General features: G+C 40.5%; 1 protein-coding gene across 1 annotated transcript in view; it reads left to right on the top strand.

The window, feature by feature from the left end:
- Nucleotides 1-16,534, top strand: part of EIF2B3 (eukaryotic translation initiation factor 2B subunit gamma) — a 93,299-nt gene that overhangs the window by 1,337 nt on the left and 75,428 nt on the right. The window contains 1 exon segment of the mRNA XM_086617396.1: nt 1,743-1,882. Within this exon segment, the coding sequence (XP_086473522.1) occupies nt 1,743-1,882 (140 nt within the window).

The raw sequence follows: 16,534 nt of genomic DNA, 5'->3' as shown, positions 1-16,534 counted from the left end.
GCCTTTATTTTGTTCCATTAAGAAATCCTTAGGAACTTTTTTCCCTTGGAATTGCTTTTTGCCTGTTGTTTGTTTGAAGCTTGCTTTCTGAAGGTCTGCTTTCTTTGACTGTTCTCCTGTCTTTTTTTTTTTTTGGCTAGGATCATACTTTTATCCTGTGGTATGGATATATGGGTAGCTAAAAGCTTCTCTGTAATCAGTCTTGTGCTTTGTATGGCTCTTTATAATTGTTCAGAAATAATCTTTTCCCCTTGTTGCCCTTGACTGCTAGTAGGTGGTGTTACATCAGATCTTTCTCCTTTCTCAGGCTCCTCAGCTCGTCTATCCCCTACAAAAACTTGGACGTACAGGGTTGTATATGCAGCTTCAGTAAGCAAGCTACCACCTTCCTGCTTCTCTCTTTCTTCTGCCCCTTGGCCAAGCTGTACATTTCTGTGTTAATAGTCCAGTGGCACGAATTCTCTCCCTGGATCATAATTCTTAGTATTACAGGAGGCTTTAGTTCCTCATACTTGCTTATATTAGTAAGTACATGTTCCACAGTCTGATTCACTGTGTCCCTTCTGTCCCAACTGCAAGTGCTTTATGTCTCCTAGTAAGTATTAGGAGACCTTTGTCTAGCTCACCAGATTTATGCTGGACTGTGGCCTTTTAACTTCCACCTGACACCAATTCTTTCTCCATCAGCTAGTTCTTTCCCCAGTTCAAGGTGTGTGTGCTTTCAGTCTCTTTTTCTGGATTCTTCGGCCTGATTTGAATCCCAGTTGACATCCTGTACAGGAGAGGGAGGGGAGCCCTTCCATGTCTCTGAAACCAAACTACCACATGATGCCCACGTTTACAGTTCCTTCCTCTTTTCTGTTAACAGATTCAGGATGAGTTCAGTTTTGAACGATACAGATTTACTCTTAATGCGTCTTCATCTTGCCACGGGAGCTTCCTAGGCTGAGGGCTGTATTATTTCCCATACTTCTCTATTAAACTTCCATATAGAATATGATATTATGGTGTTGGGTTTTTTTTGGGGGGGTGGGATATCTTAATTTGAGTGTTTTACTCTTGCTTTTCCTTCCAGTTCTTGGGGCTGGGGGAAGAGGTTTCTTGCTGACTTGTTTTCTCAGTCTTTTCTTTGCAGAACTTCTGTTCTCAGATTCTTCGTCTTGGAAAAGATGCTTTCATGCCACTGTTGATATCCTTCAAATATGCATTTACCTTTTTTGTTTTATAGATGGAAAGAGGTTATTGCTCACATATTACTCCATTCTTTTGCCAAGCTGATGCTGGGAAATAGTTTAATGATTGTATTGTAACAGTGTGGTTGGTGGTGTTGTCCGCAGAGGATTGTATAGGATCAGTGGGGGAAAAAGACAAAGCTGTCGAGTGTTGGTGACATCAATGCAGGGTCTCATTGGTCTGTTTGAGGACATGTGGTTTGAGGTCGCTTTCTAATGATAGAAGAGTTTCTGTTCTGTCTTGCTAATTCATGCCACTCACATGCATGTGTCCCTTACAGTAACAAAATTCCACCCACAGAAAGCAGGAGAGATTGTTTTCATATTCATTAGGAGTTTAATTCTCTTCTTCGAAAGTTACTGTTGCCAAAAGAGCTTGATCCATTGGAGAAAACAAGTATGTTACTCAAGCCTTTTGACAGTTCCATCAAGCTTTGAAAATGAAAAGCGAGTGTATTCTTTGTGATGATTTTTTTTCCCTTGATCTCATCCCACTTTCCTCTGTCCTAGAGGTGATTGTGATTACAAGGAAGGAGATCCAAAAGATGTTAAACTTGGACACAAAAATGAAGCTGGATTTCGTGTGCATCAGTGACAACATGGACATGGGTACAGCAGATTCCCTGAGGCATATTCACCAGAAAATTAAGGTATTACTGTCTTCTATTGAACTTGACTGGAAGACATTTGTTTATAATAATATTTTTTTTCGTTGTGCTTTAAGAGCTGTCCCATGTAATGATATTGTGGGTGACTGAATTTCCTGATCTTCAAAAGAGTTGAATTTTGTAAAGATCACCTCATGAGGGAACTCAACAAAGACTCTAAATGACTAGAATTGACAGCTGCAGGCTGCACACTGGCTGCTTCTTAGTCCATGTTAGCTTTCTGGCAGGTTAATTAAAAGGTTCTCTTTGTTCATACAATTATTTTTATGTGATGTGTGATAGCTGTTGTCCAGTTAATGTTTGGGGAAGTAGTTCTGCACAAATGTTCTTTGTTGTCTTAGCTTAGGCAATACGCCAGTATGTAAGGAAGCTTATGTTCAGTTCTTGGCCCTACCACAGGCTTGCCTGCACCGTTAGGCAAGTGACTTGCTCTGTGCTTCAGTTTTCTGCTTTTCCTGTGCTTTTGCTGGCTTGGTCATATGGTAAGCTCTTTGATAAACAGTGCCCAAATGTGATAAAGGGCTGCTGTTCTAATAAAAACGCCAGTTTATAGGATTTTAATTTCCAGCTGCACAATTAAAACACTCCCATGTAAGGCTGAAATGCTGTTCAGAGCTCTTACCACAATCTGGGATGGAATTTTGTTTTTGCCATTGTCATATACTTAACCTTCTGATTTGTTCCCTGTCTGTGTAGGCCATCTTAGCCTAATTGACGTTTAAATAAAGGTTACCATAGAACATCAAAGGACCGTTTAAGTCCCGAGGTGTCTTTTTGTCTTCAGGCTCTTTTGAAGGTGATAAACTACAATAGAACAGGCTGTGTGCTCCCAAGAGAAAGACTCCAGTTGAGACAAGATGAAACTTTCCAGGCAAATATGAGTATCTAGGTGGCACAATGAGAGAGATTCTGCAAGGGATTAATGCACAAACTAGAATATTTTAGAGGTCAAAGAGAAGATACAAAGAGGAAAAGCAAATCAACAAAATCAGTTTAACTTCACTGAATGTTTCTGTCGTGTGGAGAATCGTGCTCTGTCATGACTCAATTTAGCAGTATTTTTAAATACGTGCGTGCAGTAAGGAAATATCTCTGCACTGCAAATTGTGACCCTGGCTTCACGGTTTTATTGCCTGATGAGAGCAATCAGTCCAGCTTCTGGGTGTCCTTCTTTTTGGTAATGCAGGTGAGTTTGCTTAGGGAGAGGCCTGGGAAACAACAGTAAAGCGTGTGGGGGTAAGAAAATAGACTGTATCTTCAGAGGCGGGCAGTGTTGATCCGTTTATTTTCAGAAAAAAGGCTTAGAGAAATGTGAGGTAATATTGAAAAACACAACTTTTCTTCAGTCAACTGCTGTGTATGAACGGCAGCAATTGCTTCTGCCCTTTTTATTCCATGTCTTGCTTGTCTGGCCAGAGAGGACAAAGCAGTCTCTTGTTTGAAATAATCCTGTACTAAGTTCTTGAGCAGGTCGCTGCACTGTGTATTTTGGAGTCATTCCTCTAGTAAATGCATACCACCGGGACGCCTCTCACAGGGTATGCCCTCTTCTGCATGGTACAGGTGAGAGAACTGCACAGCAGAGGTAGCTGAAAAGCTGCTGTATGTTGGCTGTGTCTGCGGTGTAGCGGGAGAGGCATCTCACTGAAGAACGAGTTTCCCTGGTGAAAACAACTGCTGCTTGTGGCTGCAGTTCGCTGGCAGGCTCTTTGCAACCCGCGTCAGAAGTCTGATGAGGAGCTTAAACTGGTTGCTGAAACTTACTCGTTGCAAATTGAGTTAATTGCCCACGGACAGAAGAGCAAGTATGCTCAGTAAAACGTGGTGACATGGCACAGTACAACTTGCCTGTGTGCAATGCAAGTGACATGGAGTAAAGCCAAGATTATGAATGCATGGTAGGAAATATGTCTAAGGTTAGCTGAATTGCTCATCACAAATTCCAAAATGGACCACTCTAAAGCATAAAACGTCATGACTTGCTGCCTTGTCTAGTGTTTGACTGAGGGAGTTCCACCAGCGCAACAGCATTGCTGTTTGCTGTGCCTGCAGTTGCAGGCCTTTTTGTTGTGTTGCACCTTGGTTAATGAAGCTTGATACTTTAAGAATTAGGTGTCAAGATTAGATTTACGGAACTACACTCAGTACTAGCATGAGATACTGCAAAAGTCTGTAAGGGCTGAGGGAAGGTAGTTTGCACTATTGTTTTATCACTTGGATGCCAGCATTTTTGGGGGAGGTAAGACTGTCTTGGTTCACAGTAACCAGCAGCTGACTCCGCCAGTCTTACTCTTCTTCCTTGGGAAGTTCATGAGAGCAAAGGAAGCCTGTAAAAGTTTTGTTTGCTGTTTGCCTACTCTACACACACAGGATTTTTTTGACATCTTTACCTCCAAGAGTTGATAGAGTAGATGCGTGCTCTTTGCTCTGCTGGAACTCTTCCTGTTATTTTTGGCTTCTCAGCCAACACCTGGTTGCCAAGGTAGCCACTTGATTAGTTTTTTTTATATTCATTACAAGTCTGAATGTATCCTTTTCTTGGATCCTTCACACAATAAAGATATTGTGCTAAACTTGATTCCTAAAGGCACCTGCTTGAGAAGTAATGAACAAAGAATTTGGTCCCATAAGTTCCACTTTCTGGCTTCCTAGGCCTGGGTGTCAGTCTGGCCCATTCTCTACCAGTACTTCTTTAACTGACTTGTGTCGTGGAGTTTTTTTGTTTGTTTGTATTTAAACATTCAGTTCTGAATAGCTAACACTTTTGAACAATTTGTCTTCACAAGTCTACGACTGAGGATTAATGAGGTGAAGTAATTTACCTGGGATCATTAAAGAGATTCATAACAGTACTAGAAACTGGACATCTGTCTCAAAATCTAATGGTTTCATGCATAAGATCATATTTCTATTGCATGCTCTTGTTTCCTCACCTTGGAGAAGCTACCAGGACAAGAAATTAAACAGAAGTTGAAGCTCTTTTAAAAGGAAACTACTGAAATAGAAACTTCAGTAGAGCTGCAGTCCAATTTCTGAATTGCAAGTATTGTGTTTTTTTTCAGTGTGTGCTAGGTTATGCCTTTAGAAAGGTCCTCAATTTGGGAGTGCGTCAGTCTAAATTTAAGTATCTGAAAAATCCTTTTGCAGCACATGAAGCCGAAAGTGATACGGTTTTGATTATTTTTTTTTCCCTGTGTTCATATTACTTTTTGATTGGGTAATATAACACATCAATGTTTTGCACCAAGTCTAGCACTTAGAATGATGTTGTCAAAAACCAAAAAGTGAGTATAGGAGTTACTATTTATTTCTTAAATGTTTTGTTATTTACAGGGATATGAAAACAATTTAAGGACTTTGTGACAGCTATCGCTCAGATCCTTTAATTGCTTTCCTGTGGGCAATCCCAGCATTTCCCTAGAATGCTGTTGGTTTCAGGATCCTGTTATAGTCTGGGTGCCTTACGGCAGATTCCATAGCTGTCATTTTAATGTCCAGTCTTTGTTTTTTGATGTACTTTTAATGTGACTGTCAGTTTTATTCTTTTGGCCCTTTAAGTTCCTAGTTTTCTGCTTATCTTTTGCAGGACTGATAATGAGTGGCTTTTCAAAATATGAAAAGGAAAGCGAAGCTGCAAAGGCTTAATTCTTGTCTCATTTATGTATAGGATTGGAAATGGTAGGACATAGGCAATGTAGACCCACAGTTGGTGGTACAATAATGCTTTTGTTGAAACTTCAGCTTTACCACCATCAGGGTGTTTAGAGGTCTCTGTCACCTCATGATCTGTGCTGGTGAAACAGATCTCTGTCACCTCATGATCTAGCCTAAACAGAGAAATGAGCCAGCCTCCCGTGCTTCTGGGTTTGGATTGATCACCTTCCCTGGTCATGAAGAGTGAAGAGAGCTGCCTTATTCTGGATGGGGCCTTGGCAAGAGGATGGTATATGGAGGGGTTTAATGTATTTTGGAAGATGGCGGTCTGCTTCTGTAGCTGAGTAAATTCATTACAGGAACATGGATTTTATCTGTTTATTTATTTAAAATGCCTTCTGACTTCAATTTGCTTTCAATTGTTCACATATGCAATTATGCTAGAGTAATTCTGAAGTGATTTACTTGGTGAAAACTTCACTACTTTTGAGTTAATGCCTCACCCGCAGCCTGAAAGTGGGACAGGTCCAGCAAGACTTGCAGGATACAAAAAGGAGGCACTACCGTGGATTTCTTCAACTGCGTGCCTGTCTGCTTTTGAAAAGCTGTGCAAAATAGTGAAAAAAACCTTTCACTAAATCTCTTGAAGACAAAGAAGAACTGTGATAAACCAAGCATCTTTGGTGGATTGTAACAAGCAATGAATCAAGCAGCTGTATCCTTAGGTTCCAAATCTGTTGAAGCAGTGCTTTTGCATGATTTACTCCAATCCTGTATCTTTATGTTGAACTTTTAAAACTTTGCTGGGTGTTCCTGGGTCTTTTCAAGAATCATTGTCAATAATTACTTTGAAACGTCAGAAAATTATTTTTATAGATTAAATAACAAAGTCAGCTCTCTCTAAGTCTGTAATGTGTAAATACCACCTCATCCAATGTATGTTAGTGAAAGCAGACTGTGAGCTCTTTAGGGCAGAATCTGTGCGCTCCTTTGTCTCTGAAGGACATATGCTTTAGCCTCCTCCTTTGGTTGGAGCTATGTTACTATTGTCTTAATCTATTATTTGCATTAAAGAATGTTGTTGACCTGTCAGGGAGTGCTTGAAATAAAAAAAAATAATAGTATAGGTGTAAAAAAAATTATTTTTGTATGAAACATAAATCAAACTCTCTCCTTCATGAAATCTCATTTTCTACATCCTGTTTTTGTTTTGTTTATTTTTTCCCCTGTCCCTTTCTAATTTTGCTGTCTTAAGATATCTTTCCTGCTTCATCAGTCACTTAGGCTGTTGCTGGTTGTCACTGTTTCATGTGTTACAGGCATGGGAGGCATGTAGCCTTTGCGTGCTTTGCTAAGGAGCCTGTAGAATTTGTAAGGGGGAAGAAATAATTTGCTTTCTTAAGAGTCAGATTCTCTAAAGGGTAAACTTTCATTAGGGACAAACGAGCAAACAATATGGGTGTAAGAATGGCTGAATCTAGCCCTGAGCATGAACAACTGAATACCTGTTCCATAGATGATAAGAAAACACTAAACTTACACTGGATTTGTCTTTCATTTTCCTCACACAATGGTGTTTCAGGATTAAGGCATTTCTAAGTGAAATCAGTGTTTGGTGTTTTTAGTAAAACAGCATGTTCAGCATGCTACTGTAAACTAAGGAGAATGTTACAGGTGCTAAGGTATAATTTGATATTTTCCATGTTTCCGTTTTTATTTAGCATCCAAAGCTTGCTAAGTGCCAGTAGCAGTGTGGAAGGGAGTCTTTGTAAGAGATGTAGCTTTTCTTTGTTTAGAATCATGTATAATTGCGTTCTCCTCAATAACTATCACCAGTCCTTGTTTCTGGTTTTCCCTGGTACGCAGCACTGACTGAAGCATTCAGATGAGTTCAATCTGAATAACAGGGAGATGAGTAAGAATCCGTACAATTTCCGTGGTGATACCTGACACACTTTCTAGCAAGAGATAGTAGGAGTGCTGTCTGCTGCATGTGGTAGGAGATGATGCGGTTTTGTTTTGTAGGCAGCTCGTCTTCCAGTGGTGATTTTTTTTTTTTTCATAATTGTGGGCAGTGGACTGCCTTTTAAAAAGTTAACTTCTTTTGATGTCTCTTGAAATTTTATGTAATAAAATCCCCTGGCTCACTTAGGGAGGCTTTTCCTCTGTAGCTGGTGTTAGTGGGCACACTTTTTTAAAGTCAAGATGTAAAGTCTTCTAGTATGTCCATTGGGGCTTTTTAGTGGGGTTATTCCCTCTAGTATTTTGCTCTGTGACTTCTTCAGTCCAGATTTATGTCTTCATTTATTTGACTTCTACTACTCTTCGTAAAGGCCTTCTCTAGCAGTTAGTAGACCTCCTTTGGATGATTCACAGGACCAATATGCAAAATATGTGTGCAATGGCCAGCCACATTATGGCATAGTAATAGTGTCAAGACTTTGATTGGTGATGCAGAACTTGTGATTTTGGGGATTTGTAACAATAAATTGTAATAGGAGCTAGGAGCCCATGAGTAAATTGAACATCTCAGAATGTACTAGTTTGAAATAGGGTGATGGTGAGCAGCCACTCTTGCTGGAGGAAGGAAGGGTAAACACAAGACTAGAATGTATTAGGTAAAGTATTTTTTTTGATAGAGATGAGAAATTAATACTATTGCTTAAGGCAATGGGAAAATTTTTTGCCTGGGATACTGCACATATGGGGAACTCAAGCACATCAAATGTGGAACAAACATTAGAAAAGGAGATAAGATATTCAGAGTGGAATATAGTTGGGTTAAAATTTGCTGTGGGAAAACACAGGCTGAAAATTACAGAAAGGTTTTAATGAGAGCAGAATGGGATTGTGACACAGTCTTCCAGAAGGAGTAGTCAAGACAAAAATCCCCTAACTTTATACTGGAGTGACAAGCTGTTTTTTTTTTGTTGTGTGGGGTTTTTTTTATTTGTTTGTTGGTTGGTTCGAGGGTTTTTGAATAACTAAGTAATGATATACCTGGAATGGCAGGAGACTGAACCGACTCAGGAAACGTCTTTGAGACCTGTGTTTCTGTGACCTTCTCCTTGTACCGTTCATCAAACTGCTGCAGACCTTTTTGCGGGTTGTAGATTAATGTTGACAAAAAAAAAAAAATGAGGGGTGTCACTGTAGTTTACAAATGAGTTTCTCTAAATTTTAGACATCTTTAATATTTGACCATTTTGTTTCTTGTGCCAAATTTTACTGGACCCACGCGACTGCTGTCTGGTGCCAGCTCCCAGGCTGGGGCCTCTCCAGGCAGCAGGTTGAGAACCTGGTTAAGTCATGAATCTGTGCTTCAGGCTGAAGCAGGAGGTGGATTGGGTGTGCCTGGATCAAGCATTTGTCTTCACTGAGTCTATATTATTTTCATCTTCCGTTAAGCATTTCTCTCCCTTGTGTCACTCAACTATACTCCAGTCAGTGATTAAAATGTGGCGTTCCAGCAGAGTAACAGCAATGGAACAATTTCACATTTTCCTTCCTCGATGAGCCCTTAGTTGTGTTAATGGAAGCCCTGACTAATACGGTGTGAATTAATCAGCATGTCTTCTGCTGCTATCACTGGTGAGTGCTTGCATGCGAAATGTTTCATCTCAGGTGGTCCACCTGGCTTTCTCAATTTCAAAAAGTAAGATTTGAAAGTAATACAGCTCTTAAAAAGCAAAACAAAACAAACCCTGAAAAGCTACCAAAAAGAAGAAGAAAAAACAACTTTCTTTGAACAAATAAACAAAGATTGAAACTTCAGATTCTCTTGGTATGTGCATCTTTGGGAGCCATGTTGTGGAAAGTGTGATGTCACGGTGGTGGTCTGTCTGCTGCTGAGGGTCACTGATCCGTGGAGTCTTGGACGGCATGGCTAAGCGCTTCACTTCCTCTGTTGAAAAATCTCCTTTCCAAACACATGATGTAAGTAAGCTTGCTGTAACGGCTGGAAGATGGAATCTGAATCCTTTTGGTACAGCTGAGCAGAGTTTGGTGAGCATGGAAAGAAAACTTCAGGCCTCATAATATATAGTTATATATTTTTTGTACTGTCAGTGGAAATAAAAAGCCAATGAAATTCGTTTGTAAGAGACAAGGTCTGTGTCTCTGTCTCTCTCTGAGCAATACTTAGCTAAATATTCTGTTCATCTATTTTGAAATAGTAAAAAGAATGTCATAATTTTTTTCCAGCAGACCTGACAGAAAATATTGTTTACTTGAGTGTCTAAAATGCAAATTCAAGCTGCCGACTTGCTGTTGTTTTTTTTTTTTTTTTTCATTCTGCCTTTCAAAATGTTAGCTGGCTTGGGAAAAGCAGATGTGTCAGATGGAAGCTCACAGGTTATGTAGCATCTTGTTTCCTTCCCTGCCTCTGACTGAAAGCTGCCACTGTTGAGGCACTAGGCAGAATTAATTATGGGTTGCATGCCTGCGTCCCATTCCCAAAGCACAGCTGATTGTTTTAGTGAAAAGCAGCTATACTGGCAGGTGCTCAGGCTGGTGATGTTGCTGGGGGGAATGATGTAGTGCTGCCTGACTGTGTGCTTGATGAATGTGTTCAGGACTTTGCTCTGATCTTTATTTTTCCTGGCAGGGTAAGAGTTAGAGAATTCAACAGTTGTTGGTTGTTTCAGTTTGTTGGTTTTTTTTTTAAAGTTACTCAGCTTTAGAAGAACGTAGCTAATTAAATTAATTATTTTGCTGCCAGGGTTTACTATGGATGAGTGTTAAAACACCAGAAGTTCGAATGAGGCAATTAGGTCTGAAGGTTAGGATCAAGAGTGGTTATTAAGGTATTTGCGATTCCACCTATTGTCAGCTGAAAGGGATAGCCTCCATTATACACACAGGCAAAAAATATGTGAAGACCTTAGGTGTTTTGCAAGACGAGTCATTGACAGACCTGAGATGACTGTCAGTTTTAATACTTGCATCTACTGCTGCGTGTCCTTATCCTTTTCATGCTTCTGGCAACTCGAGGCCTGTGCTCATCATGTTAACCAATACCTCTTGTTTCCATGTAGAAGGTAATTGTCAGCATTTCTCCTGTATTACAGTTTATGTTTTCTTTTAGACCCTATGTGGTTTCTGATGAATTACACAAACTCAGCCTATTCTAGTTGCAGACACGGTAAGCTTTTACACATGTATAAAAGCATCCTGGTAAAAATCTTTTCCTGCTTTTTGAGCTAATAGTTTTCACTTTCTGGGGGTAAACAGAAATTAGCATTCATTTTTGTACATCATCCATCATTCTATCTTCTTAAAGTATATACAGTCGTTTTGTGTAAATGACTTGCTGTGCTATATGTTGAGGGAACATTACAGCTTTAGTAAAGGTAATCTCAAAAAACATTTTGCACTTTTTGTCTTTAACAACACATGAAGGCAAAGAAGAGTTAAATGTCCTTTATTATAATCTCATTTTATCAGGCATAGGAAGCCTTTTACATTAGCTCAAACTCAAGTTTCCAGTTTTCAAAAGTTGTTCAACGGTGAACGTTCAAAGAAGTGAAAAGCCTGTGTGAAATGAATTTGTGCATCTTATTTTATTTCCAGAGAGAGTAAAATATTAACAGCGTGGGGGAAGAAAGTCCATGTCCATTGGCTGCTGTCTTTCCTTGGTGCTGTCAGTGGAGAGGCCAAAGCCCTGTGCTGGGTATGAGCCATGAGAACGTAACTGTCCCCATGCCTGGAAGAGGGCATGAAGGGCGGCGTGAAGGCGTCACTGATGTGTCACCCTGGACTCCATGGAGCAGGAGTTGTGCAGGGCTCTCTTTGGTGTTCTTTGACAATGTCCTTGTTTTGAATGTTGTCAGCATCTAGTCTGATGTTTTAATCATTTTTGGCTTGTAACTTGCAATGTCCTTGGCCTTTCCCCATGAGACTCAAGGCCACCCTGGCTTCAGGTAGAGTGATACTTACAAGAAGGCGTTCACTGAATATTTGAACGTTTTTCTGGAGTAACATTCCTTCCCTGCTGTCTGAAGCCTTTTTGCTTTTTCTAGCCTGCATGATTTCAACTTGTGTATTTTCCCCATGTTTGGATCTTAACAGCCCTTCCCTCATTGGAGGTTGGGGCATTTCGTGGCAATTGTGGGCTGTACAGCTGTCATGGTTACCCTGTCGCAGGTGACAGTCCCTAGTATTTGTCCTTTGAAATAGAAAATGGAATTGCTCAGGTTAAACACATTTTTTTGTGTGTTAACCTAAGTACCTACTTCAAGTTATTGGGGAATATGGGAGGGAGCAGATGCCAGACGTCAACCCATGGAGTTACTGTGCTAGAGAAGGTTTGTCCCTGTGTCTGTTTTTGCAGCCTGGTACAGTAGTGTAACATTGATAATAGGAGGGTGGTTCTGTGAACAGCACAGGCCATCCTGTCACTGTGCTCAGCGTTGGTTTTCTGTCACTGTTTAATTTGATGAAAGCATTGGTGAAAATCAGTGGACTTGTAGGATGTCTGGAATTTAATTTTGCATTTTTGTCATGTTATGTTAACTGGGAAACCCATGTAGGTTATGTAGTTTTTCTTTTTCCTTGCTTCTGAGCTGAAAAGGGAAAAACAATTGTGTATTCAGGTTTCTTGAAGCAAATTTAGGCATTCTTCTGTAGTACAAATTCTATTCGTTCCTTTGGGAGGATAGTGAAAATTCTGAACGTAGACTAATAGCGCTGGAAAAAGCAGTGGAGGTCTTGAAGTTTTCATAACGCTTTGCTTGCAATACCAGTTGCTGCAGGCCAAATGTCACTGGAAAAATTGGAGACGTGCTAGGGGAGAAAATAGTATTGCATGGGGGATGGTATAGAAATCTACAGTTCAAAACAGTACTTCTATGTAACATAGCATGATTTGGTTTTGCAGGAAGAAAAATGCATGAGCAAAGCTAATCATGTTTCATGCGTGCGGATGCTCAGTTCGGTGCAGGCTAGTACGAAGTAGCAATGCCATGGAGCTGTGTTTCACAGTGGCTGGTTCTGTTGAGCCTGTGCTTTGTGGAGCAGATCAACATTCGGGTCTTCTGTTGGAGAAGAGTTGAAACTGGGTTTTGTGGAATGACTTGGTTTGACCTTGGAAGGAGTTTCACACTTTCTCTGTTTTTTTTTTTTTTAACTTTAAGATCATGCTGATACTAGCTATGGGATGGCATAATAATTCCTGAGAACACATGCTGTGTATGTCTTGGTTTTCATTTATAGTCTGGTTTGAGACTGCAAGGAACTATTATGATCCTCTAGGCTGTAAGGGAATTTGCACACAGTCGTTAGGGCTGTTAGCCCCAAAACTTAGGGATGACTTAGTGAATGTGCTTCGGAAAGATAGCAAGTCTTTATTTGTACATTCTAGTAGATGAAGAGTCTGTTATATCCTTTGGTATTTTATTCCAGATGATATTTATTCTTCCTCTTGAAACACTTTGCCTTTTATTTCTCTGTTGAACACCGATTTCTAGCCACTAAATCCAGTCACCCCTGCTTTCTGTTGCATCGCTGAGAGATCTTCTGCTGTTTAGGTCGTTGTGGGCTGTGGGCAAAAGCCTTCATTCCCTTCAATAAGCTGAGCCGGTTGAGCTCCATTAGGGCTCCTTTTATTATTATTGTTTGTATGACTACAGCACCTGACTGCCTAAGGCTCTGCTTACATTAAGTGTTAAGCCTGGGCTTGAGCTCTGGGCTTTGGCAGCAAGCCTGCTGCGTCGCTGCTGTTGAGATTGAAGCCTGACTGCAGCGTTCTCCTTTCTGTTCACATGAGGCGGAGTCCAAGATCAGCTGCACAGCAGGTCTGGTAGTGCTGCCGTCCAGGTAGTTCTGGAAACCTGCCTTCCAGGAGTAGGAGTGACGAGGAGAGCACCATTTGTTTCTGGAGTTCTCCTGCCCATGAAGAAGGGATCTGTTCATGCAGTGTGTTGAGCCAGGGGAGCGTTCAGCTTGCCAGGCTCCCCCTCTTGAACTGGTGAATTCGGCACCTGGGTTCTGGGGTGCTCCTCTGAGCTTTATCATGTGTGGTTCTCATGAGTGATGGTGTGCACTTTCTGGGAGCCTAAAACCATGTCCTTTAGAAGATACAAGTAGATAATAGAGCTGGCATCCTTTGTTGATGTAAGGCAGAAGTAGACTTGGTAAGTGAATGGTGAATGTAAGGGATAGGCTATTAAAAGGAGGCTAAACAACTTCCGCTTGATGTGACAGATAATGGAACCAGTGAAGAAGGGTGATGAGATTGGAGAAGAAAGCTGGGAGAATTATTTTTGGAGTACTGTGTGAGCAGGGCAACATTGCAGTAGTTGGAACCAGAGGAGAATATGGATCGCAAAGCTTATGTTCCAGACCAGAAGGCTTACTGTTCATTGTCATAATATCAAAGTCCTGCTTTGAAAACATTCTTAATAAGCTTATGAACTTGTGTTCATCTCAACTTGTGCTTTTGGTTGCTGATAACTGTAAATTACCCTTTTCCACCCCATGTGTCAGTTTGAGCAATAGGTAACGAGACTTCCTCCTGGGAGGAGACAGGATGCCTTCTGGGCTTGAATATCTTTCCTGTTCCTAGCTTATATGTATGTAAATTAAAAAATATTGATTTTGGATGGTAGCTCTTGAGATACAAAGATAACCTAAAATGGTGTTTTCGTTGTATGGTCCCATCTGATACAATGCATAGGATGAGCCATATGATGGGACCGAGGTTAAGTCTCCTCCCCAGCTTCTGGCATCTTTCTTCCAGGTTTCTTTGAGAAGATAAACAGTGATGCTGACAGGTTATGTATGTGAAGGCATTCACATTGCCTTAAGATATCCTCACCTGATGAATGCAGGGCCATCCAAGAAATTAGAAGAGACTCCCTTGGCTCCTGCATTAGACTTTTCTGGTTTTGTTTTTTTTTTTAATTTTAAAACAAAGTAAAAAAAAGAAGCCTCTTTCATGTTACACACTGTCTTTAAAAAAAAAAAAGTTTTTTTCCGTCTGTTAATGAGGAGAGGTTGCTACTGGATTTCAAATTGAGAGACGTCCTGTGCCTCCACTGCCCTCTGTCCTTAGAAGAGTTATGAAAGTGCTGGTCTACAGCAAACTTGCTGCTGCAGGATGAGTGCACAGTAGGTAAATGCTTCATGTCTGCTAACAGTACTAAATCATTATTTTCTTCTGAATCTTGCTATCAAGAACATTACAAAAGCAGAGTGGGAATTCCCAGCCAAAGGCAGCCATTTCAGTTGGTAGCTAACGAGATCCTACAGACATCAAAAAATAAATGAGGTTCTCTGCTCCAGTTACGGCAAGAGCCCTAGAGCTTCAAAGAGGTCACAGGTGTGGAAATTGGAGGACTCTTCATGGAAACTGAGATAAAAAGGGATTCTCTAAAGCCTTGGACGTAAGTTTCTGATCTGAAGCGGTGAGTAATGCAATTGCTCAGAGGTATCTTTGGCTTTGCCTGGAGCACGCTAACAAGCGATGAAAACTCTTGCCCACAGCCGAACTATTCTTTCCCTTTCCACTCTTTAGAGTAATAAAAGCATTTTACACAAACCCCACTGTTAATGCAACATGTGGGTGAAGTTCCAGGCTATTGTGTATAAAACTCAAGTCTTAATTCCAGCAGTAATTATAACTTGTTCCTCTCTCCCCTGTTGTATGGTGACACCACAGGAAGTGATGCAAAGTTCTCTGTTTGTGCCTCTGTTAAATTAGGCTGAGTGCAGGAGCAGAGTCTATCTAATCTCTTGATTTTTTTTTTTTTTCTTTTCCTGTCAAAGTCTCAGCTGTAATGCTGTGCAATTGTAAAGTTTTAGCATTTAACTTCAATGTTTTGTCTGTCTTCAGTTCCTTTAGGAGGTGGTTCTACTGCTTCTTTTCTCTTTATAATGCAATCTGACATTTGTTTTCCTCTTTCTCTTGAGGCTGATTTTGTTCAAATTAGAGATTTCCTTGCAACACATGTTTTCTCATTTTCTAGTCTGCAGTTTGTGAGGCCCTCAGCAGTTTAGGCTACGAGGTCCTGCCCTTGTCTATACTTGGTAGAAAAATTATAGTGAATACCGCTAAAAATTCATCATTTGTTGCCAGCTATCTGTGGTAACCTTGATATCTCCTGTTTGAACAGAAGAGATCCAGCAATTATTGCTGAATATAAAGAGTTTTTAGCATTGCCTTTGTATACAGGGTGTGAGAAAGTCCAAGGCTTTTTATTTATGCTGGTATATTACACCATATAATTGCATCCATCTTTTGATCTGTGGTATGAATTAGTTCCATTGAAAACATGTTTCTATTTTTAAGTCGGTTGTCTTGAACTGCGTTCTTGAAACATTCTGCTTTTTCGTCTTGTTTTTTGTGTAGATTTTCCATATTGTGCTGGGTTTAATATAATTGTTGACATGTTGGTTTTGAGCTTTCTTTCTTTACTGTTTTTTTCTCTATTTTGTATAAATCTCTTGATGTTTTATATTACAGTGTTGTATTTATCCAGATTGAGTATGTAAGTTATCTGATGATATCTGAGCATTTCACAGTTCAGAAACGTTTGATGGTGAAGTGCTGTTAGCCAGTGTTAGAAAGGGAGAGCAGAGATTTGGAGGCCTTAAGTGCCATGTTTCTGTACTTGACAGAATACTCTGTGTTCAGTGATGACTAGAATGGAAGCCCGGGGCTCCGTCCATGGTCAGTAGGGACAGAGAAACATCGCCTTTAAAGTAGATCATAGGTGGGCTGATCTCCGCAGGACCTCGTTTTTTCTCCACTGATCAGCAGCCGAGTCTAAATGCTGAACAAGAGTGCATAAATTGCAAATCTGAGATTAAATGGGATTACTGAGGCCCAGATGACTCTTCCAGGGAGTGTCATATTCTCCTTATCTTTCTGTGGCTCTTGTGGTGCTCACAAAACATGTGAGCTGTGCTACCAGCAGGCTAGGGCTGCTGTCCCTATACCTGAGTAGCACTGCAGTGTTTCCTTGTGTTCCCCAACCCAAA

The sequence above is a fragment of the Tauraco erythrolophus genome, chromosome 10 (genome assembly GCF_009769465.1).
Source record: "Tauraco erythrolophus isolate bTauEry1 chromosome 10, bTauEry1.pri, whole genome shotgun sequence".
NCBI lineage: Eukaryota > Metazoa > Chordata > Aves > Musophagiformes > Musophagidae > Tauraco > Tauraco erythrolophus.
This window is presented reverse-complemented; position numbering and strand designations above follow the sequence as displayed.